This window comes from Colletes latitarsis, chromosome 4 (genome assembly GCF_051014445.1).
Source record: "Colletes latitarsis isolate SP2378_abdomen chromosome 4, iyColLati1, whole genome shotgun sequence".
In the NCBI taxonomy this organism is placed as follows: domain Eukaryota; kingdom Metazoa; phylum Arthropoda; class Insecta; order Hymenoptera; family Colletidae; genus Colletes; species Colletes latitarsis.
In genome coordinates this window covers 42,219,217-42,243,444 of record NC_135137.1, presented here as the reverse complement: position 1 = coordinate 42,243,444, position 24,228 = coordinate 42,219,217, and the positions used below count along the sequence as shown (strand labels likewise).

The 24,228-nt window shown below is 39.1% G+C and overlaps 2 protein-coding genes across 12 annotated transcripts in view; one reads left to right on the top strand and one right to left on the bottom strand.

Moving 5' to 3' along the window:
- The first annotated feature begins 1,528 nt into the window (after positions 1–1,528).
- LOC143341265 (uncharacterized) lies at positions 1,529–3,278 on the top strand. The gene is made up of 3 exons (XM_076764071.1): positions 1,529–2,153; positions 2,301–2,504; positions 2,586–3,278. Exons 1-3 carry the CDS (start codon positions 1,792–1,794, stop codon positions 2,809–2,811), a joined length of 792 nt encoding a protein of 263 aa, XP_076620186.1. The 5' UTR covers positions 1,529–1,791; the 3' UTR covers positions 2,812–3,278.
- The window catches only part of Gish (casein kinase I gish), a 79,244-nt gene continuing 58,262 nt past the window's right edge, over positions 3,247–24,228 (bottom strand). Inside the window, exons 2-11 of one of the 11 annotated variants that reach the window (XM_076764038.1) lie at positions 20,696–20,736; positions 20,518–20,587; positions 19,721–19,869; positions 17,759–17,990; positions 16,600–16,919; positions 15,762–15,836; positions 14,826–14,900; positions 14,459–14,530; positions 12,478–12,584; positions 3,247–10,398 (exon numbers count right to left, since the gene is read on the bottom strand). In XM_076764038.1, the coding sequence (XP_076620153.1) occupies positions 10,329–10,398; positions 12,478–12,584; positions 14,459–14,530; positions 14,826–14,900; positions 15,762–15,836; positions 16,600–16,919; positions 17,759–17,990; positions 19,721–19,869; positions 20,518–20,587; positions 20,696–20,736 (1,211 nt within the window). In that variant the 3' untranslated portion in view covers positions 3,247–10,328. Of the gene's footprint in view, positions 10,399–10,428; positions 11,690–12,477; positions 12,585–13,632; positions 13,759–14,458; positions 14,531–14,825; positions 14,901–15,761; positions 15,837–16,599; positions 16,920–17,758; positions 17,991–19,720; positions 19,870–20,517; positions 20,588–20,695; positions 20,737–24,228 lie in introns of those variants that run through there. The other 10 variants (XM_076764039.1, XM_076764036.1, XM_076764037.1 and 7 more) reach the window with 10 other exon arrangements.

Below are 24,228 nucleotides of genomic sequence, written 5' to 3'. Positions count from 1 at the left end.
CACCCATACGCACGCATACAGACGAGAGAACGTGTGTACGTCTCCCTGCAGCAATCAACGTGCTAATCAAGCTTTTGAATCAATTCAAAGGATTCAGTTTCCTGGCGGGCGGAAGTTAAGACGAACTTCCGCTCCCATCGAAAGGGTTATTATAGCGACAAGTAATACACGCGACTACGATCGCTTTTACGAGTCTGTATGTGTAGGACGATCGTATTAGAACCTCGCAATTCGAAACAACGTTAGAAACGCGAGGAACAATTTATACATTTAACATTTTTCATACATCTTATTCGATAATATCACACTGAGGGTACTTACGTATAATTCGACACGAAACACCACGCAAAACACTGACGCTCGCAGGAAAAACCAAATGGAAGATGTACGCCGTTCATTCGGAAAGTAACGCCCATGATTCAAGGAACTGGAAATACACATTACATGATATAGGACGCTCGTAACATACATATGCTGTACTTTGCAAACTTAAAAATATTTAATTTACCTCTACAGAAAGGTCCTAACCCTAAACTAACCCAAACCGAACTATTCTCGAAGTTCTTCTTCGCAAATAATATATGTATAACTTCTAATATTTGACTAGGCCAACGAAAAGGAAACATATTTGTCGACGTAAGAACAATTTACTGATAAATACGTTTATTATTTGATAGCCAAGCCAAAGAGTGCACTTGCAACATGTAGCATGTGCAAAGTCGAAAATAATTTGAGGCGCTTTCTATTGCGTGAATGCCATACTACTTCCCGCGCGATCGGTCCTACCATAGACTATGTACAGAATAGACCTATCATTCAATGCATTTTCGTGTCTTACACAACGTTATCAATCCAGAAAAGAATAAGACTGCAACGTTCAAGAAACGGCAGAAATCATAATTGAATTTGGCAATGGTTAGTTAGTTTAAACGTAATTACAATCGAGGTCGACGTACAGAGTTTAAATCGCGATCGTAATGTGAGTGAGAAACGTTTATGTTGGCTGGAGTGATACGTGCTTTGAAAAACAGCTAAATAAGTATACGTTTAAATTATTACTTTAGATTATAGTCCCATAGATAGCTTAAATAAATGCATATAATATTGCGTTTATCGTACATATAGCTGTGTGGAGATTTATATTATCTTTCGACATATTTTTGATTATTATTGCTTACTTATAAACAGAATTCTTGTACATTGGTGTCTTGAAAAACTTTGTCGATTAAATGCCTTTATCTTCAGTAGGTTTAAAATTTGTTTGAGGCGTACAAACCACAAACCAAGTAAATTATAGAAGATACGACTGCTTCGCGTGGTTAGAATCTCATTAGTCCGCTGTTACGATAGTAGCCACATTGGCCAATAGTACAGCCTAGAAATAACTGCTCTATAAAATGTAACTATTTCGCTACACTGTCCAATTACAAAATCACTATATGAACGACCAATCGTGTAAGTCTAGGAACGTTTTCAACATTGCGATTCCTATCATACAAACTTATATACTCCTAGATTTAACCTTCTTATTTACACTTGTGTATAATTTTCGAAAAAAGTATCGCGAAAAAATATTTCAATACAGTAACTTTTTATATGTTTATTTTATCCTTTGTAATGCAAAAATAATGTCTCTCGTCATTGTGAAATGTAGTTATGACAATACGATATTTCTCGGTTTAGTAAAATAAATCTAACAATGGTTCTAAATGGATAAAATCGACTTTAAAAATAGTATCGAAACTAGTGAAAAGACTTATTGTCGAATAAAACAGTGTAAATGTCCCCAAAATGTCAGAATTTGAAAATTTATCACGCGCTATCAAAAGCTTGAATAAAAGTGTTTCCAATTTTCCTGTTGGAGCTGTCTCCTTAGATGAGTATACACCTATAGAGGAAAGAATCTCGAATATGCGAGAATTGTTACAATTTTTAAATGCCAGATTAATAATGCTTAAAACACATCATGAATCTGCTACTGCTTCAAAAGCAACAGATAATGAATTTGAAGAAGATATGGAACGTACAATAACACATTTGCACGAAGAGACAGCAAATTTTCATATAACTAACAAAGCATTTAAACTTTGTCTTCACATAGAAGCTATTCAAGCTATTCTAGAAGCAAAAGAGGGTGACCAAAATATGCAAAAGTAAGAAGAGCAACAGAATTGAGAATTCAGAAATAATTTAAGCTTAAAAATAAAAATGAAACATTTTGTTAAAATGCTGAAGCAAAGAAATTAAAAACTTCTAAACCTTTGAACAATTGAAATTGAACAACTTTAATACTGTTTTAGGAAAATTTGTGCTCTCTTGTGTCAATTATATATTCTTAATGATAAAAGTATGTTACTACAAGCAGCTATACAAGATTCATTGCAAAAGCAATTGGACTTGAAGATTCAGTGTCAGAATGCACTATTTGATTATCAAAAATTTTTAAAGACAGAAGAGGAGTTACTTAGCCAAAAATTACAAGAAACAAATCCTGAAGTAGCACAGTAAGTTTATAGATATATGTATATATAACAATTTGCAAATGATATTTTTACTTTATTTTTTGTTAAATTTGTTTTCTTTAGGCATAAAAAAAAGGCAATGATGCTATTACAGAAAATAAATTTAATGAAAAAACTTATAGTAAATTTGATTCCTCCTTCTAACAAACTAATAGACAAACCGTTTCTATTAGATTTATTAGCAAACCATAGAGATTTAATCACTATGGAGGGAATTTTAAAAAAGTCACAAAATAATAAAGAAAATATAAATGGAAATGAAAATGCAGAAACAAGTAGAGCTAAATAAAGTCCCAATACTATGATTCTACATTAACAGATTATTTATGTATGCTTGTTTTTATTATGTCTTAAACGCAATATTACTATGCAGAATTCAAAGAAAGTGTAACATGAAATTTTATATTTTAACTTGGTTTGCTTAAAGTACAAAATTATTTGTAACTTCTTGTTAATATTTATTGGAACTGCAGTTTTGTTCAATTTTTGTATAATTTTATATTAAATTAAATGTGTGGTGTGAAAGTCTGTGAAAATGATTCAATGAAAGTCTGTATCTTCCTTATCTATATTATTTTCGTTATAAATATGCCCGTTTCTATAGTAAAATTTTTTTTTTATTTTTGCACCTATGAAGACTGAAATAATTGTAAAATGTGTTTAAAAAGTAACTGTAACAAATTGTACAGTATTTTTTAAATCGAAATTATGTAGAGAAAGAGATATTTTGCAACAAAATAAAAGACTTAAAAATCAGATTTGTTGTATTTCTTCTATTTACTGCATGTTAATATAACCTGAAATTTTGGGAACAATTTTTCTTGAACATACGTAGAAAAAGAAGGCAAAACAAGCTTGAAAGGTAGAGGTATAACCAAAATTGCATAAACCAAAATAGAAACATACAAGACATTCAGGTAGTACTCATCTCTTGTTTTTCTAAGTGCACAGGCACAACACATATTTACAGAAACAGATTTCCGCGCACTTTCAATGTCTTTTTCAGTTCTATTTAAAGCAGTTTTATGAGACGGTTTTTTTTAATATATATGTACGTGTATATATAAAAACGTCATTCTTATGACGATTTCATATATACGCAAACATAAAGTTGTTAAATAACAGTTTGTAAGCCAGTGATTACAAGTTAAAAGATAGGATTTCAATCACAGCTTACAAGTACGATAGAAATGTAGTATATATAGGGGAGAGAGGTGCACATTTGTTGACAAAACTAATGAAAACCGTGTTTCGTTTCATAATTCGTATTAATGTTGTTTATATTACGCGAATTCAACGCATTTAATTTGTTATGGTCCGGCGTGATTTTTCAGTCTCGTGTTTTTCATCGTCAGCATGTAAACCGCTCTCCGCCTTCGTAGTCCTTACGCTTGTTTATTTTCATAAACACAGAATCGATCGGAATAGTACTCAAACAAATTTAATTTCTATGTACATTAATTTTTTTTCGTCTTTAATAGTTCATTAGATTATAGGTTTCACAAGTGGAAAGAAAACGAATCCACTAATTATAACAAAAAAGCACGTTAAAAGTGAACAATTTCGTTCTCGTTAATAATAGTATATCCTCGCAAAAACTTCGGACATCTGTCTGTTTGTGTTTGTAGACATGTACGAAATGGACAAAACACTTCGAAGCATAATGGACACCGTTGAATTGTCTCTATAAATTAGCAAGTAGAATAATTACGATCTCATGCTTCTTTGTCCAATTTCGCCGTAAAGAACACGCCCACTTTCTCACTGGCATCGTTACGATTACGTGGTAATAAAATTAGTCGGTCGCGGCCGTTGGTGCGACAGTATTGATTACTGTAGTAATAACGTAGCTTATTAATCGCCATTATTGATATAGTTGTATGTATATGAATACGTATATATAATTTGAAGCTGATACAATCTCCCTGACATATCTGACATTTCTTTATTTCCTAACCTTTCGTGTCTCCGTGTGCGTACTTCTGTCCATTCTAATAATTTCTATTTACAAAAAATTAACCGTCTCCGATTTTGTTTCTGTTTCACATAGCACAACGTCTCGTCGCTATATCGATAAACTTCTCAAAATGTCTATAACGTCGTCAAACACACTCATTATACATGGGGCACACTATCGTAATGCGCGTGAGCTGCCAATTCCATACAAGTGGCAAATAATCATTGAACACAAGCTACGTAAAATCCTTTAGCAACGAATACATGCTAGAAAAACAATAATAATAACATTAATAATAATAATAATGGTAATAATAGTAATTAATAATAATCAAAATTCGTACATTAATCGAATATCTAAATCACGTACACAGAGTAACATTATCCCGCCAAAAATTCACTATAAAAGCACGACCCAGCATTTATAGTTTGAATGCGTTTTTAATAAGTGTTGCCCACATTCCGAAGCAGACACATTCAAACAATCAAAATTCAATTACAAGTTTCCTTGCTTTACAATAAAAGCTAGCTAGAGATACACTGAAATAGTTAGGAAAAATACTATTTCATGCATATCGTATATGCACAGGAGATAGGCAGAGACGAAAGAAACAGTTTCAAAGAAGACAGTTATCACTAAACAGAATAATCGCGTTAAATTTTTCGAAAAACTAACGATTATTTTTGTCATAACTTATTGAGAGCAAGGAAATGAAAGACACATATATGCATACGTTCAATTTAGTTCGATCTATTCGCACCAATTTACAAATATACAAATAATCGCTTTCGAACTGAATCACCGTTTCATCGATAAATCGACAATCTCGCCATTGCTATCTGTACGGAGTACAAGAATGAATAAAAAAAACCACAAATAAAAATGGAAATGAAATTTAAGTTCAAGAATGATGATATCCTGGATCGTATTGGAAAACGTTCCTACGTTCTTGTTCGCTCACAACCATACTTAACCAGCAGTCAGTCGTGTTGTATTTAAAAATCGGTGATGGTTGAAAAATCGACTAAAAAACTACAAGCTAAATTGCAACGTAGTTGCAGCATAATTGCGCCAACGATTCGTGGCAAAGTAGCGATATACAGAGGCTCTCGTATTCATTAAAATCACTCGTCATCTCTTGCTCACTCGATCACTCCTCCTCTTTCTCTCTTCGAGGAGACACTGCTCCTCAAATTTGGAATTCATCAAATGATATACAGTAAGCAGCATAAATGAATCAGCAACTACATGCTTTAACGCAAATACGCTTCCATAATACTTTACATGTTTGTTTATTCGTCTATAATAATGAAAATTTGTAGACTCAGTTTTTCACAGCACCGATAGAAGGGAAAGGTAGCCATGTTTGTTTACATGGACAGAGCTTGCATCCTAACATTCCAACGTTTTAAAAGTTACGAAATCATTTAAGTAAATCATGACCGCTAGCAACGCGTTAATTATGTTTATTTTCATGAAACACGCTGTTATTGGTTCGGTCATGCTTCTCACTGTGTACCCTAATCGCGGAATTGTTTGTGTATGCGTGTGTCCCGGTAAGAGGTGTGTATAGATGGTATGCGTGTACGTTATCCGTCAGGAGATCAATGCTTATCGTCGACAAAAATAAAAAAACTCAAGGGACAGTAGCTTAAGCATTCGTGTAACATAAAAGATTCATTCTTTTCTCGCACGAATACACATGTACACCGGAGAACGACGGTCCTACCGCTTTTGTCTTACCCTTTCTCGTTTTTCTCACTTTATAACAGGGATAACGAACTTCTTCTCCGGTCGAGAGCCACGAGAGTTTCACTACCAGCCAACCGATTCTCCCACCATCAAGTTCCTCACTAAGTTAGGTCCCCAGCTAGCCTTCGTCCCAACGTCACAAAGCAAACATAGCAGGGATAGTTCTTCCGCGCTTGTGCGAAACAGAAAAGTAGGAGTAGGGGTTCGCGTTTCGTCAGTTCGTCAGCCCTGCTCTACATCATTCCTTCCGTCTTTCTCCCGCTTTCTCTCCGTCTCTCTCTCTTGGTTCACATTCCCGCGGTCCACTCTCTCTTCGACACTTTCGCGCTTCTCATTCTCCCCTTCCCGCCACTGTAATACAAACGTTAACGTCCGATTGTTCGACGATTACTTGCGCTGGCAAGCTTACAAAAGGAACAATACTCTCGGTCGCGTATCCAGTGGGAAGATACAGGTATAACGAGAGAGAAAATTCACAGAGTTTAATGGTTTTTTTTCAGCTCGTATCTCTGTTTAAGCGTATTACATCAAGACACCCGACGACCGATAATTTAATGTGTCGTTCGCGGACGAAGAAGCGCGCGACAACGCTCGATGCACGTTTCGTCGAATCCATGATACGCTAAGTACATCAGATCGTTTCGTCGTCGGATGTTCTTGGTCATTTAAATAGTGGATACAACATATACGGGCACTCACGGTACGCTAACACGGTACATTTGTATGCCTCGGGAGTGGTACGCAATCGTTGGCCAGACTAGCAAAAGTTCGGACCTTCGAACACGACACATTTTAACGCTCATCGTCTGTCTGTCGTTTACACCGCCGTTAACATACTCCTGCAAGAAGAAAAACATCTCTGCTGGCTAGTCGATTAAACGGACGCTTTTCGAGCCGATCGTTCGTTTTGTTACAAATTCGTGGCCACTGGGAGGGGGCCGTAGTTACTACCACCGGGTGGACCGAGATTTTATTCTACGATGAAATAGCTATTACACATCGATTAACGTTTACAATTTGTTCCGTCATATTTTTTTCACTTTTATCGGACGACAATTATCTAACGAGACGCAACACATCATCGCGACAGTTTCCTCGTTCGTTATCGTCATTGCCATTTATCAGTCTAACGATAGCATATTTACTCCTGCAACTACTGATATACTTATGGATGATACATGCATTTACTTTCGAATAGTAACTTTCTTGTACATCTATGCGTAATACGTAATTGGTAATATTTAGAGATATGGACAATGTTCATCTATAGTTCATTGCGTGTAGTTTTCAATCTTCGTGTAAACGGTACAACGAAGAACGAAAGGACGTTTTGTGAGAATTTGACATAATTTGCGTGCAGAACTTCAACATCTCGGGGGGAATTCCTTTATCTTAATATCTATATTGCGTATGTTGATAATACGTATCGTGAAATTATGGTGTTTCCGAAAAAGACGCTTTATCGTTAATCAGTCTGCAAACGAACGAACGTTAGATGGGCGCGAATTCACCGACGAAAAATTTTTAACGATTCGAGAGCGAAACGATTCATCTAAATGTCTAACTTCCGTCACTAGGGGCGAACCGTGTCGGAAATTTGTAACAAAACGTCGTACCGTCGACGAACCATACGCTCTTTTACTTGATCGTTTAATCGACAGAGCTGACAAGATCCTTTTCTCCTTTGTCATCAGCTTCGCGCGCATATTCGCGTTAAGTATCTCTTCATTGCTCGAGTGCATATCGAGAACATCCACAGGGATTTCTATACATATACATATATCACTTCGTAACGCTCCTCTTTTTATAACTTTCTGGAAATAACGTATTAAACAAGTCCTCGACGAAGTTCTCCACGCCTCCAAGTAAGTTCACAGGACTGCATTCGGTATCACGTTCATTTTTACATATTTTCTTTTTTTTTTCGACTCAAATCCAATACTATTTACGTCTGTCTGGCGTTTCGTTCGAAGGAAATTCTGTTTCTTAGTTTTTCATTGCTTTAAAATCAGTGCTACATAGATGTATAATCAATTACAGGCATACTTTGGTTCTCTATTCGTTACACTCTTAGTTAATTGTGTTCGTTAACAAACGTGTTCCACGAATAAAAAGAAAATTTGTTCGAAACTAGCGGGTTCGCTCTTAAACGACAATTTAAACCCGAGAAAATCGATTCTCCCCCTCGGATCCTTGATAGAACACGGATCAGTTGTATCGATATACGTGTGTATAATTTGTCTCGACATCTACATCGTACTACGAAATTTTCACGGTAGACGATTAGCATCTACAGTTGAAAACTCTTTACGTGTTTTTTTCTTTTTTTTTTTTTTAAATTCTCTTTCGATATGTTATGTGAAGTGTAGCTTGAATTCTGCGATCTATTACGCTTTCCACGCGATCGTTTCGCGGAAGGCATGAAACCGAAACTGGTCTGTTTGAAATCGTGTTCCTTTATTTTTCTTTTTTTTTTTTCATTTTCTTCATTTTTTTTTTCTTTTTTTTTTCTTTTAGTTTGTGACTTTCAATTTCGACGATACGAAGCTTGCGCGCCCGATGAAAGAAGTATACGGTAAGCCTCCGTAGCGAAACGTTTTTCGATACATTATAATACAGCGTAGTGACTTCGAGTATAATCGTGCACTTGCATAGAGCAACGACCGGCAGTGTAGGCGTAAAAAATGGTTGCGTAAAATAAAGATTAATCAACTAAGATTATGATGAGCACGATCCAGCACGATCTTCGCGGTTACTTATCGATAGCGTTAATACTGTTTACGATTGCTTCGCGTACTCTACAGATGATGAAATTAAATGAAGTAAAATCCATCCTCCGTTGAACGAACTCATCGATCCAGGAGTCGGCGAACTACCAGGATAGCAAGATTAAAAAAGTTGCGAAACAAAAGATTTTATATTTTTTACTATACCTTCATGTATCCTAGGAATTCTTGATAGAGTTGAATGAACTCAAGTTCGGCACATCCTGCACAATCAGACACTTTCCTCGATATTACCTGTGAAGTTTAATATTTTTGTTTGGCTATGTTAAAATATAGTTTGCCGACCCCTTTTACTATATAATTGGTTCCGTACTTAAAAAATAGGCGGCAAGATCTAACACGGGAAAACAAAATTCAAGGTTTACGAAACGATACGTCGATCACGATTCGATCCGACTGCCCTGCGCGATCCACAAATTTTGTTACTTTGTCGAGTGCTTACTTTCAGTTTCATGCCTTTTTTCCAATCACGATCAGACTACACGAGCGTCGTTGAAACTCGACACAAGCAGGAGTACACACGGTACGCGCTCGTTGTCCGGGACTTTAAGAGTGAAATGAGATCTCAGCTTCAATTCATTTACGATTTAATATACGTATCGTAACACATTTCGCAGTAATCGGCGTGTTGTTCAAAGATTGCCAGCCGGCGGTACATGATTAATAGTGTCGTAGGCACAAACGCGTTCTTTCACCATCGGCACGTCAATTCCTTACTTCTTACGGTTATGTTGGTAGTGGACACTGGACGTTGCCAGTACTGAACGTATGTCGGGACCGACGACGACGGCCCCGAACGGTCCTCAGTCAACGGTGACGAGTTTACAAGTGTATCGTTAACAACAATGTTGATCCATAAACGATGATCGTAGACGAGATATGACAATGATAATCATAGACGATAATAATAATAAAATAATAATACAATAATCGTGATAATAATAATAATAAACGTAAGAAGGAAAGGAAGAAGAGCAAAAGTTAATCGTGACAATAATAATGATAATAATAGTAATAATAATAGCAGTAATAATGATGGCTGAGTGGTGGTTTAATTTGATAACGGTGGCGACGGCTACGGGCGTGTCATCGTGACGATGGTGTGCAGCACCGAATCTCAAGAAGCGGTCCGACTTCCGGCACGTGGCAAGGTAACGGCGGCCTTCCTTCCCGGATCGGCCGCAGCTTCTCTGGCCGTGGTGGTCCCGTCGTGTTTACCGATTCGCACTGCCGCGGCGACACGTTCCTTCCAAACTTCATCCTCACTGTTACACACGCACTGTAGTGCCACCTTGAGAACGACGAGAACAGTCACTTTTGCCTTCCACTTTTCTTCTTCTTCCGTTTGAAGAAGCAACAGCATCTGTAAATAAAGCAAACACTAATAGGACTTAGAGTCGTCTTCTTTCGATCGCCTTACTGCTAGAACACCAACATGCAGCACGACAAGGAGGAAGGCATTCCAAAAGCGGCGTGGTAAATCGAGAGGCTTGTCTTTCTCTATACTGAAATTCGGCTAGAATGGTTAATAACACAGTGTGCAGAGTCCAGATGCAGAGTCGATGACATGAATCGTGCGCGTCGAGTATACTGGAAGGATGGACAGGAAATGAATGGCGGCGTTTCCGTGGACGTAGCAGGGCTGGGATGGCTTTTCCAATTTTTCCGTGTTCGATAATCCAATTCGAATATAATAAGTCCTCAAATTACATGGATTAGTGTACTTTATACTAGTCGTAATTGGTACCAAGTTGAACTTACTTTTCAATATGTACAGATTAATTTGATTAATTATAGAAATCCCACGGAGGGGACGATCTTGTCGAACTTACCAGTAGAATATTCTTGAAAATATTTTCAAACAATTATTTTATCACTTTTAACAACGGTTATGATCTCTTGAAAACTCTGAGCTACGATAAATATCCTATTCGAATAAAATAACTGAACAGAAACAATGTAACACTTACCTGTTTAAAAAAAAGAAGAACTCGGTGCTATATTAGTATTTTATTTCTTTTTCATATTTTGCACATACATTCGCCTGAATTACACGATTATTTACTTATGTAAATACTTCCTTTTCCTATACAGAAATCTCCAGAACAGTGGAACCAAGTAAATCGAGGACTTAGTATGCTTCCGTATTCAAATTCTTTACTTTAAGCTAACGAATAAAATCGAATGAACTGTGTACTTTGTTAGATTTGTTAGACAAGTCTTACTTATAAGTTCAACTAGTAACTCCATAACGAAACGCAATGTTATTACTCTTTGTATAAAAAATATGACCTATTACATAAAAGAAATCTTTTGAATGAATGTATTAATGAAACGCAAACGGCAGTTGGTTTACAAACGAGTCGAAAATTTGCGTTCGTTACGCGGAAATAAAATTAGCCCAAATCTGTCTATCAGTACCTCCGTGCGCGAGGGGAAATACCATTCCGACCGATACACGTAACTTAGTATGTAACGATGATTATCTAATATTATATTTCGCTTTTATGTTACATAATAGGAAACTCTGTAATGGCCACTTGTACTGGAATATCGAACCAAGTTCGAGGATTTGTCTAGGATTAACGGTGGATGTATGATGGGAGTGTGAACTTCGGCGTAGGATCTTTCCACATCCGCGACAACATTTTTTTGTTGGCAAAGGTCTGTGTCTGAAATAGGATAGACAGCAGATTTAACATATATCATGCAAAAGATACAATCGACGAGTATAAAAATTTATCGTAACAGAGAACGGTGTTGTCACTTTGGAGCGGAAAGTATTGTCCGATAAAAATCACTTTCCTCGTTATAAATTTATTATTTTCAATGTGATTTGTTTTTTATTTAAACAACACTTCCCCCACAATAGAGTAATGATAGCGTCAGGAATATGATAAGGGTGGTTAAACGCTATGGTAAGGTTGCCCAAATGGGTAAGATGGGTGTAGGTAATCGGTTTGGTGGGGGATAACCACAGAATTACCTTGAGCGCCTAATACTTTCTGTCCCGTGTATAATATGTGCATTACTGCTAACTTTCTACCGTGTTAGTGTACAGTATTTCAAAATTAACGTTTTAGAATAGTTCATTTATATTATAGTTTTGCTATGAGTCACATAAGTAAAACACACAAACATGCAATAGTTATATAATACACAGGGTGTCAGTACCATAAATATCTCATTTAAATAACATTCCTGTGAAATATTTAAGACGTTAGATGAGTAAGACACCCTGTATATCAGAAACAGGAGTTGAAGAAACATTCAGAGAGCTTCTAAAAAATAAATGTGCAACTATTTCTTTCGATCCCTGATCAAAAGCGTTAGTCTTTTGTAATTGTCATGAATCTTGTTTGTCAAAGCGAAGGTGAAGAAATTTACTTGTAAAACAGAAACAACGTGTCTTGATTAATATCTTGATTGTACGAGAAATTAGACTGATTGTAATACTAACTTGGTTTCGTCGACCATGTCCACTTCCTGAGGTGCTGTAATTGGAGTATTCGAATGTCCTGCAGTGGGATCATCGTTCGCTAATTCCCCATTCGTCGAGGACACCACCTAAATACACGACAAATCATTGTGAGCGACATTATACAGAAACAGACGCAAACATTGACTTACATAAAGGCGAAATTATACGTTTAATTACTGGAAAATGTAACGATCGATGAGACTTTGTACACCGTGAAGTTAAAATATATTCAAAATACTCTACGAGACTAACGACACGAGATACATAACTATATATATGTATATATATATATATATATATATGGAGGTATAAGACCATAATTTACGTGAAACAAGCGGCACTTTATATTCATGAGGAGTTGTTAATACAAACGCAACGAAACTCTAAAGCGCGATACAACCAATTAACTTGATTAACAATTTACTGTTAAAATAAAAACTAAAACAGAAAACGCGCGTGTCACGCGAAAATTATACAAACGCGTACACGATGGTGCTGGATTAGTGGTGGTGAAAAATCAGTGGTAAATCGATCAACGAAACAATGTCAACATGCTGCAACAAACCAACTCGTATAGACGCCTAACTGACCATAATCCATAGGCTTTGTCTATCAAACAAGGAAAATGCGTTTGCAATTTTAACCGCGTTCGAACGTTTCTTTGCAGATTTCACTTTCGTATAGTACTCGAGCTTTTATATGAGAACGTGATAGAAAATTATACAGGGTGTTCGGCCATCCCTAGGAAAAATTTTAATGGGAGATTATAGAGACCAAAATAAAACGAAAATCAAGAATACCAATTTGTTGATGGAGGCTAATTTATTGTAGAGGAAAGTGAAGATAAACGTAAAGAACAATCACGAACAGATTATGGACATGTTTATCGACCAATATGGCGTCTAATTTCTGTCAACAATCGCTCGTACAAAATCGTTTCCACGTTAACAGCGAACGAACGAAACGAGTTATGGTCAAATAGTCGATAACAAGATGTAAACCGTGTCTCGAGGTTCTCTCTCGAGCAAACGGTATCGATGTGGACACGATACAGAACAGAGAAAAGAGAACGATCTTCGAACGGACAAACGTCACCAGACATTGGCGGGCCAAATGATCGCAAGGTCCACTCACCTGTACTGAACCGTGCCTATCAGCAGGTGTCAATGTACCACCAGCTCCTGATTGCTTCAAAGTATCTGGCCACGTGGTGCCCACCCCCTTACCGCCCTCTCCGCCCACCCCTGCACCTGTCACATCCTAAAGGAACAAGCACGAGAATGTCCAAATTTCAACGCGTTAGCCAATACAATAAAAAAATAAATAAATTAAAGAACACTTTGTAAAATGTTTCATGATGAATCCTGCTTTCTTTTTCCCCGAAACGTAAATTATCGTATCGCGAATGATATTTCTATTTTCAGCTCGATACGGCGGTGCGACCTTTCGAATATATTTAAATAGGTACGTGATATCGATGTATACAATATGTACAGATGCTAATAAACGGTCTTGATCGAAAAATACCTAATGTGTACGGACTACGTAACTAACTACGTTAACTAGTATCGTAAATACTAGATAGAAATACTAGAGGACTGCCAACAGGGATTTTAAGTACACTTTGTTCTACGGCGCTTCTTCACGTATGTGTTTCAACTCGAAATCGATAGTTTATCTTGTGAAATTCGCGTCGAGGTTGAAAACTATCCGTAGAATGGTATTAACAAAAGGGCTAAGAGATACAGGGAGTTTTCTAATTATGAAAAGAAACAAATTTAATGCATAAAATGGGAGAGAAATCATGATTCGATGGACGCGGTGTTTTCTACGTTTCAAGGACGTCGAGTTATCTGCACGGTAACCATAAACCTCGAATCATCGATTCGAATATCTTCGATAAGATAAAAACATGCATGAAGAAGCAAGATCAACGAATTACAAAATTTTTGTGGCTTACATAGGTGCCTTGCATTTCGATGTGAACCTCATCCAATATGAGGACTACATCGTCCTCAAAATCATCGCATTCCTACACACCGAGGATTCCCGTGTTTCGCAAAGAAACAAAATTATTTATTTACCCATTCGTTTTAGAACCATTCAAGATGGACGCTTCGACAACTTCCGTAACCGATTTCGCGGTTCTCCATCCGCAGTCATTAATGTTTTCATCGATACAATTTAAAAAAAAAAAGAAAAAAAAATCTATCCAGGTACTAATGACGTGAATTTTCATGCGGTTACTCGAAATATAATTAAGCTTCACACATTCATGCTCTGTTCAAATGAAAACAAAAATGTAGAAATGTACGTGGGCAACGTACCTTGTAGGGATGCCGATCACGATTCGGCGATACGATAACCTCTTGTCCTGTTTGCAACGATCCGACAGGCGTTGTCTGGAAACGAAACGCAAATATTATATTTAGACGATAAACTTCTCGGGCGCGTGGGTCTACGGATATATGAATTTCATGTAACATACGTGGAACCAAGAACGAAACAAACGACGGTAACATTGGGCATTGTTATTTCGAACACAGCTCTTCTAACCGAAGGGGACAAACTCTATATTCTCTTTAAGTGACGAAATTAAATTACACAATATATTACAATTAACACATATATATATATCGTCTGCAAAAAGAAAGCATCCAATTAAGTTAATTCGATTGGTATATGTAAGAAGTAATGTTTGGAGTATACGGCATTTAGAATTACGATTCAATAAGCTAAGGATACGTTAAATTATATAATTCTTTTTCTTTTCCTTTTATAGAACTACAAGCTTCTTAGAATTAAAATAGAAAGGTCTTATCGATCGACATGCTCTAGCAACAAGACTATCATAAATAATGCGTGAAACGGCCTTACGGAGAGTGTAAATTAAACAGTTTAACAAAAGAGAGGAAGCGGAGTGCGCTCATAATAAATGCCGTACAACTTTCGTGCAATATTCAGGCAGGCGTAGATGCGAATCTCGGTCGGGAACGAGATATCGCGTTTCAGAAGAGAAATAAGATTTTTACGCTCGACGAAATAAAAGTCGATAAGCTCCCAGTATCGTTCCGTGCACTTTACGAGCAACTCTTCGAGCGCGATTACGCCTCTCTGTGGCAAACTATATACCCGGTGCAGCAGCCTCATCCTGTTTTTTTTTTTTTTTTTTTACTATTAACAGAAAGTCTGTTTAACAGAGAGTAGCATCGATAGGAATTGTCTTGGACACGCGTGTCAGAGGCCTGCGTAATGTCACCCACCTCGTCGGACTTGGTCTTCCCAATGTGAGAGGGAGGAGCCATCCTCAGAGCTTTAAGTTGTTCGAAGTTTTCTGGCTACAGATACAGTGTGGGGGCAGCATGCAAACGTTAAAAGTTAGTGAAATACCGTGTTACCAGAGTGACGACGTTGATGGTACATTCAGGGCGACTTACTTACCCCGAAGAGACGATACCTCGGAGTTTCAACTACAAACAAACTATTGCGCACATCAGGGTGGTCCTTTATCCATCGATGGTCGTAATTTTCTTGACAAACTTTTCGGTCTCACTACCGCGAGAACGGTTACAATACATACAAACGTTATCATTTACGGCTCTGATCTCCATTTGATGTGATCTACCAAAGGTACACACACTTGTTGTTCCAGTACAGTCTAACAACCATTGAGCATCGTATTTAATATAAAGATACAAGAAAGGTAGTTTGTTATGTATTAGAACCACGAGGGATCGTGAGACCAAAGTAATAGAAACAAGGACCACCCTAACGTACGATCGTCAAAAGCGCGTAATCCGAACGAGATGGATCGAAAGACAATCTCGTTGTTAAATATCTTTTAATTTTCATGATCCAACACAACGGTCTCCAACATCGTCGTACATTGCGTTCACCGTGAACGTAAACATTAAACTCGATCGAGAAGGAAACCTCCGACGAAGACGGTTTTCGATATCGACTCTTGCGATACGTGCGATTCGTCCCTGACCATCGGCAATTCTCCTACAATTTTCTCTCTTCGGTTCTCTTGCATGCATTGCGCAGAAATAAAAAAGAACGTGATCTAACGGTCGATCACTTCAACAATGGATCACACACCATCGTCTTCCCGGTCCAGTCGAACTCGTCGTCGTTGACGAAACCGCGCTTCTCAGCGAGATCGCTGAACAGCTTCCGCATGTATTCGTAGTCGGGCATCTCGAAGAAGTCCAGTCTGCGTACGTATCGCAGATACGTGGCCATTTCCTCGGGATGCCCGTCGCAGAGAACATCGATTGGCGTGTTCCGCTTCGTGTCGCCGATCTTTTGATATCGTTCCTTCAGCGTGTTCGCCTTCAGACCTTGCCACGGCAGGCTGCCGCGCAGGAAGTACATGAACATGTGCCCCAACGCTTCCAGATCGTCTCTTCTGCTCTGCTCTGTTTGCCGAGAAAAAACAGTTTTTCGCGTTGTTCACGGACTCGTTTCAAACGTGCCCCCCGTTCCCACGCCGTGCAACGCGCTGCCCAGAACGCATCTCTCGTCACCGTTAAACCCTAACTAGGTGCTACGTTTTCCTTGCTAACAAACGAGCAACTCCTTTGTCTCCTGTCTCGACAATTTCTCAAAAAAGGTTCGTCCCCAGACGATCGAGAAGAAGATTCTCGACGAAAACGATGTCTCGAGTGCGTTCCGCATAGCGCGTTTGCACGATCGTTTACGCGGCTTCGACGCAGACCGCATTTTTCCTGTGAAATATTTACGCCACCGATCGAACAACGTTAAGAAAGACGATTTAATAGAATCCGGTTGCCGTTTCTCGTTTTTCTTCGTGGACGCAACAATTTGCTCGCGATTGAATTACGGACCGGAAACTCTAGCCGGCCAGTGCACCGCGGACGACAGACGCCAAGGATTTAACATCGCGATTCGCTCAAGGGGTCTGCCCAGTTTGAAAACAAATAATAATAATAATATTTATAAAACAAAGGCGTACGCGTCGACTATAAATTATAATTCGCGTACAAACGGTTTCGACCCAGCTCCACCGTATGTTGCTTCGATCAAAATTAATTATCATGCTCGAGGAAATTCACGTAACTTTGAAATCGAAGCATCTGATAGTTTCTTGAAGGGAAATGTAAACTTTTCTCGAGTTTCGAACCAGACGTACCCCTTAAAAGTTTCTTGGAAGTTTTCGAAAATGTTTGCAGACGGTCTGACGTAATGTTAGTTATATTCTGTCGCTGTAATTTGAACACGACGCGATGCAAGTTACCTTTTCCCAGGTGCGTGTTGATGCTCATATAACGCGCCGTGCCCGTCAGGCTTTTGTGTTCTCGATAAGGTATATGCTTGTTCGTCTCTTGGCATACGTATTCTTTAGCCAGTCCGAAGTCGATGATGTGTATAACCTCTCGTTTGTTTGTGCATCGTCCTATCAGGAAGTTCTCCGGCTTGATGTCGCGGTAGATCAAATGTCGACTGTGCACGTATTCTATCCTATGGAGCTGCGCAAAGAAGTTCCAGTTTAGTAAAACGTACCAATTTGACTCGATGCGACGAGAAGACTAAAGTTAGCCTCCTTTCGACCGGTTGAATTTGCATGAAATGTTTCCGCGAAGCCCCAAATTTTAACGAATAAAAATTTCAGACTCGAAACATTAAATTTGATATTTAAATAAACCTATATATTTATATATCGAGTATCGCGAGTCAGTGGTAAAAATAAACTAGTCACTTCGATGGAATTGATAGTCTGAAAATATAAAAAATATATCACGAGGCGAGAGTAGAGCAAGAAGAACCAGTTATATAAAAATATAAAAATATGATTTATCGATTAAACAAGGTCACACGACGCGCTAGCAGTCTTCCTACCGGCCTTCCCACCAGTTTCCGTTTAGCCAGCAAAATATAACTTTTACCGATCATAATAATTCCGCTCCCATTCATGCAAATTCGATCAAAAGTTTTTCAATACTTCATATTAATTTCTAGTCACGCTACACGCTTGATAACTGATATTACAGCGAAGCTTTTCCAAGGTATTTCTTTCCTATTTGGCGCGGACACGTAACATATAACGGGTGAGCGTTGTACCTTCGCGATAGGCGAGAAAGATTTTTAATTAAACTTACAAGTAACTTTCTAAAAACAGAAAACGATTTCTGTTTCATCATTCTTTAATGCCGTTTCTTCCTGCACTTTTAAACAAAATTGTCTATCTTTTCCTGCAGCGAATAGATCAATATATCGATCATTTATATTTTCATGTAATTATAAAACTGATTTTCTGGTCTGCGCTGGTCCGGTACACAGAGTGCTTCGGGTCGATCGTTTAAATGTTTCAAATATTTAAAAGCTTGCAACTTGCGATTTGTCGCATGTAACGGCAGAAGATTTTCTCAAGCTCATTTTTTTAATGAGATTGTAAGGCCATCGCGTTGTTTCTACTCCCAGGCGACATCGCCTCCAAGGAATTATTAGATTCGACACAACCTTCTCATCTTTTTCGAACGATAGAAGATCAGATACTCGAGGACTCTTCTTGACCCAAGTATATTTGATCGCAAAGACGTTTTCTCTTGGGTCTTTCTTTCTGAATAAAGTCTATTATTTGCTCGACTCTCCCTGGGACGAGACCCTTATTTAAATGAGTACAATGTCAACCTTTTCCTATACCGTACAGCACATTCCGTTAACTTTGACATTTCGAATAGAATTAAGGAAAGACTAAGCAATTTGTTGGGCTATCGCTTTCAAGAACAACCCTGTAGTTATTTGGAGGAATATCTAACATTCATTATATTTTTGTTGAACGAAGCTATTTATTCGATAATTTCTGCAAGCTACACTCGTTGAATAAAGTATTAAATTAAACGAAACTCGTTAAAATTGGATTTTCCCACATGACGAATCAACCGTTGCACTTTCGAACACGAAAATTGAGTAATATCGCAACATTGAAAACGCGCACGGTAAACGGCGCCATTTTAGTAATTATGTGCATGAGTTTATCAACGCGATTCAAATTTATATGGCGGTCCAAATAAGGCAACCCTATCTCGTAATTATGAACGAAATACATTTGCTCCCGAATCGGCAAGTTCGAACGAATATTCGAGCTTCCTCTGGGATCGAAACACCAAACGATCCGATCGAAACGCAATCTGTGTAATTGGCTATCCGGCGACGCGAAACGCGCGTACGTTAAAACCGACAGATTAATTTCACTTACAAGTTGTGTGGCGATGTTCAGAACCGTCTTCAGGGTAAACCTCCTCCCGCAGAGGTCGAAAAGGTCCTCCAGACTTGGTCCGAGAAGCTCCATCACCATCGCGTTGTACTTCCCGCACGGGCCGAAGTAATACACTTCCGGTATACCCTCTATTTGCATAGTACGTAACGCATAAGACAAAGCGTAGAATCGTAATCGGTGTACGGTGCACGCTCATTGAAAACGCTACGATGCGTGTTTACTCTAATCGAAACCCGTTGCATATTTACACTACGGATACGCACTGTTCAATAATTAAAGTTACACGATTCTCGATCAAAATAGATCGATGGAAGTAACTTCTACGCGTAGCACTGGAATTCGAAATTGGATCGTGGGGATTCTTTCTTACGAGGCAAAATTGTTAAATTTATGAACTCTATGACATCAGGGGTTAAGGTATAATTTTATTCTGGTATTATAGTATATTTTACTCCGTGGACTGTCTTTTCGCGCCTAAGAAGCATATTCGTTGTACGTAGATAAAATATTCTGGTGTTTCAGAGCGAGAGCATATTTTATACTTTTCAAAATTTTCTGCAACCCCGAAGAATTTCAACGTCGACGCTCGAGGGGTCGCGACCCATAGCTAAAGAAGCTCTGGACTAGAATAAACACGCGTCGAGGCATGAAATCGTCTGCGTAAAATCTCTCGTATCTTGACAGCGACACACTCGGTGGTGTATTTGCGAATTTTTCATAATACTTTGGATATTAATTTTATATTACGAATTATTATACGAAACGTGGACACTCACCATGTATACCTAAACATTTGTAAAACCTATATTCTAAATGAAGCTGTGGTGCCTTCGACCTCATCGGTTCCTGCGAAGATAGAAAAGAGAGACGTTGGAACATGTATTTATAATTTAATTTCATTTCAAACTGGTAGTTTGCGTATTTTTGTACGTTAAAAAACTGTAGGGAACTTACCATTTTAATTGCTACATGCTGGTTGTTGTAGACATTTTTCCCTGAAACAGAATGAAAGGTAAAAGGTCAATAGACGTTCCATGATCGCGGCAATTACGTATGTCGCGCGCCGACAGGCTTATTAATACTTTTTACACGCCCCGCGAACGGTAATGGTATCTAATGTGTTCCGTATACGACGCGAGTGTAAATATTTAATTATACTCGTCGCAACTGTTTTACGCAATCGCGGATATCAGTCCGGGTGTGTCTCGATCTATCTATTAGTATTGCAGTTTCCTCTATCGAAACATTAATAAACTCGTACGCTCGGACCGCCGCAATTACGTCACTATCTCTATCGACGAGCGTAATTACGTACGAAAAAGGTAGAAAGAAAAGAAGTGTCCGACGCTTATTAGCTTTTACGAGCGATCGAATATTAACGTCTTCGACCCCTAGATTTGGATCCTCCTCGCGACTCGTAAAGGTTATCCGAGAACAATGTTAGATTAAAAAACCAATTAATAAGCTATTACTTTCGTTTAGGGGAAATAGAGGATCGTACAATTATGCCTCGGTTATACGAACGTACGACCCTACTTTTTAATTTATTCCATCGAGACTGAACGCGTCATGAATTATTTTTAAATTGTGAAAACGTTTAATCGCAATGAGCTTGTTAGGAGTACGGTAACAATTCTATATCCAGAGGTAACTTCCTCCGTTGATTGCACTTGGCGCGAGAAATTGGATTGCCTAGATTTGTGGGTTAACAGACGCGGTGACTGCGGTATTACGGTTATCGGCTATTAATTCCCAGACAGCCCCCCCGCCCACCCCGGATTTTAAATGTAGCAACAATTTCATATCGACGCTGGAAACTACGGGACTTATCGAAAGAAACGTTCCGGTCATCGACCAGATTTCCATTCTTTCACCAACGACAAAAGTCAACGTGGGGTTTCGTGACGCGAATATTGCAACGTTCGCCAGCGAGTTGTTGTTCGGTCATAGCCGGAGAAGCTCTCAAAAAGGAAAGTGCTTTCGGTACCATTCGATGACGAGGTGAAACTCCATCGTTAATTGGATAATCGTATAAACGACGCTGACGTAGGGTGCGTTTGTCGTCACGCCACCGTGTCACGGCGAAAACTTCCCTTTGCTAAAGCACCACTGCTCACGAACTCCGCCTCGCGAATTTAAACGTCGTTCGACGTGCTCGCGAACTATAGTTTTAGACACGGTGGGTCCAGGACACATTTTTCATACCTTGTCTGGACTATGGTGTACTCGGTCGTTTCGTTAGGGAATTGTTAGATTAATCCAAGAGTTATAAAGTAGTATTTGTGCCTAGAATCTCTAGAGACACGCGCAACGAATATCAACCCTTTGTTGCGAATACCTAAATGTAACGTGATCAGGTGTCTTTCAGTTTATCCACGATGTGTGTTTGGGTTAGGTTAATTTTGCTCGTCTCAAGAACACGGTTTTCTTTGTCAATTTTCGAAAAGTCGGTGGCCTCGAGCGGGTTAATCAACTGGTCCTCAGGGACGGGGATCCGCGAGTAACGGGTAAATAGAGTTGTTTATCTTTGGTTCGTTGTTGAAAGTTTTTATCCAGATAAGAATTTCGCCCGCGTCCGTAATGGAGTCCCTGAGAGGCTTCGCCTCGGTGTGGTAAAGGTTAAGGACAACTGGAATCGCAGTCTTGAATCGCTTGGATCGCGAATCCATCAAGCTGGGAATGTAATTGACGAGTGCGCCACGTCGATGAATCAGTGCCGGATCTCACGTGCCGCGTCGGACGAGCATAATGCGTGCGCGTGTACGCGGACGAACGGTAGTCGTGTGGTTCGTGGCGTGCAACACGTGACGTTGTCGCGAGCGTTCGGATACGTGCAATTGGAATCGAATACGATCGATCGATCGATAGTCGCGCCTGAAAATCCGTACCGTTCCCATCGATTCGAACCGCTGAATCGCGAGACGCTATACAATCAAAAGGACGTTATCTCGAGAATCGTTTCGTGGCGCAAAATTCAATGAACCCTCTCTGTTCCCGACGATACTACTAAAAATTACCAGGGAAAAATATTAAGTAATTAGAAACGTTGCTCGCAAATATGGTAATTTATTTTACAAAGTCTTTCTGCGAACTCTGTTCGTAAATCTCGCAAGTTTATACTGTTTTTCGAGAGTTTCTTCTCCGATAAGTATAAAAGACGAGTTGCCCAGGTCAAGTTCCGACGACGCGGAAACAGAAAAAGGCGGCGTCCGCGGCAATCCTTTTCCACTCGGAACGGCTACGCGCTGATCCAATTTCGCTAATTGTAAGCAGATGCCAGACAATGGAAAATATGTCAGCAGGAAGCCGCAAGACCCGCGGAGATTCCTACAGGCTCCGAATACCGCGGAAAAATTGATCTGCTCTCGAAAATGGGTCGACTCCCGCGGCCCACGCCGACCAATTCCGTGGAATTTGTATCACGAAAACGCGGCTAACCTTCGACGAGTTTATACGACGCGACGCGCAAAGGAATCGCTGTGGTTCTCGCGTAACAGTTAAGCTTTTTTATCATGGAGATAAAAATAATTGTTAAAAGAATTTACGATTTTAACTGTGTCTTGGAAAATCTATGAGCAACTTGGCCCAAAAGCTTCGAGACATCGAATCGAAAGATGTATTGTAATTTAATAATATTGAAAAAATAAAGTTGATACTTGCAATTTCTACGTGCGATTTGGAGGAATTTCTTATGATTCCGCGATCCCCGTCTGCAACATCTTAATCCATCAATGTCGAAGCATTAGTTACGGTGTCATTTTTTGCCGAATGCTTTGTGTTTCAAAGTTGTAGACCCAACCCTATATCCTCTAAACCGCTTCGAGCAGCGTGAAATCGACGTTTCATGCACGGGGGCGCAGAGGAAATTCGAAACGGGATGCAAGGATCGTAAGGACGAGCGGGAAAAACTTGAGACGCTTTTTCCGCTACGTGTGGGACGCGCGACCGTCTCAAAACTGAATGGCCGATGTCCGATGGTAGCTGGGCGTCACTTTCTCCCGCTTTCGAGCTTCCACGCGATCGACGCCAATTACATAAAGCAGAAATTACGAAACGATCGCCGATTCCGGGTTGTTTTTCACACGGTTTGCAGGATCGGTGATAAGTGGCGCGCGAAACTCGATTAAAATTCGATCGACCAGTGGCCATTGAACGGGGATTCCCACTGGAGAAGATGCCCGATTAAGTCTGAATGATTTGCTCGCGTAAAAGTCGAAAAGTTTTGTCGTATGGAGCTCAACGTCGTTTGATTGCTACAGTGGTCATTCTTCAGAAATATTTTGAAGGATCCGTACACCTGGAGACTCTAATAGGAGCATCGATTTTTGCTTTGGAACTGCGAATTAACGTCCAGATATTATCGACGCGACTATTTACGGGCCAGCTTTTCCGTTCATCAGTTCGTCGTTACGTGTGATTCAATTTGACCGTCTAAACGGGCGAAAAGCCGCCGGGGCGACGCTCGATTAACGATAATAACGAAACGA

Coding starts and splice junctions, on each gene's coding strand:
- LOC143341265 (XM_076764071.1), top strand. CDS start 1,792: ATGTCAGAATTTGAAAATTTATCACGCGCTATCAAAAGCTTGAATAAA. Junction 2,154..2,300: donor GGTGACCAAAATATGCAAAA/GTAAGAAGAGCA, acceptor ATACTGTTTTAG/GAAAATTTGTGCTCTCTTGT. Junction 2,505..2,585: donor ACAAATCCTGAAGTAGCACA/GTAAGTTTATAG, acceptor TGTTTTCTTTAG/GCATAAAAAAAAGGCAATGA.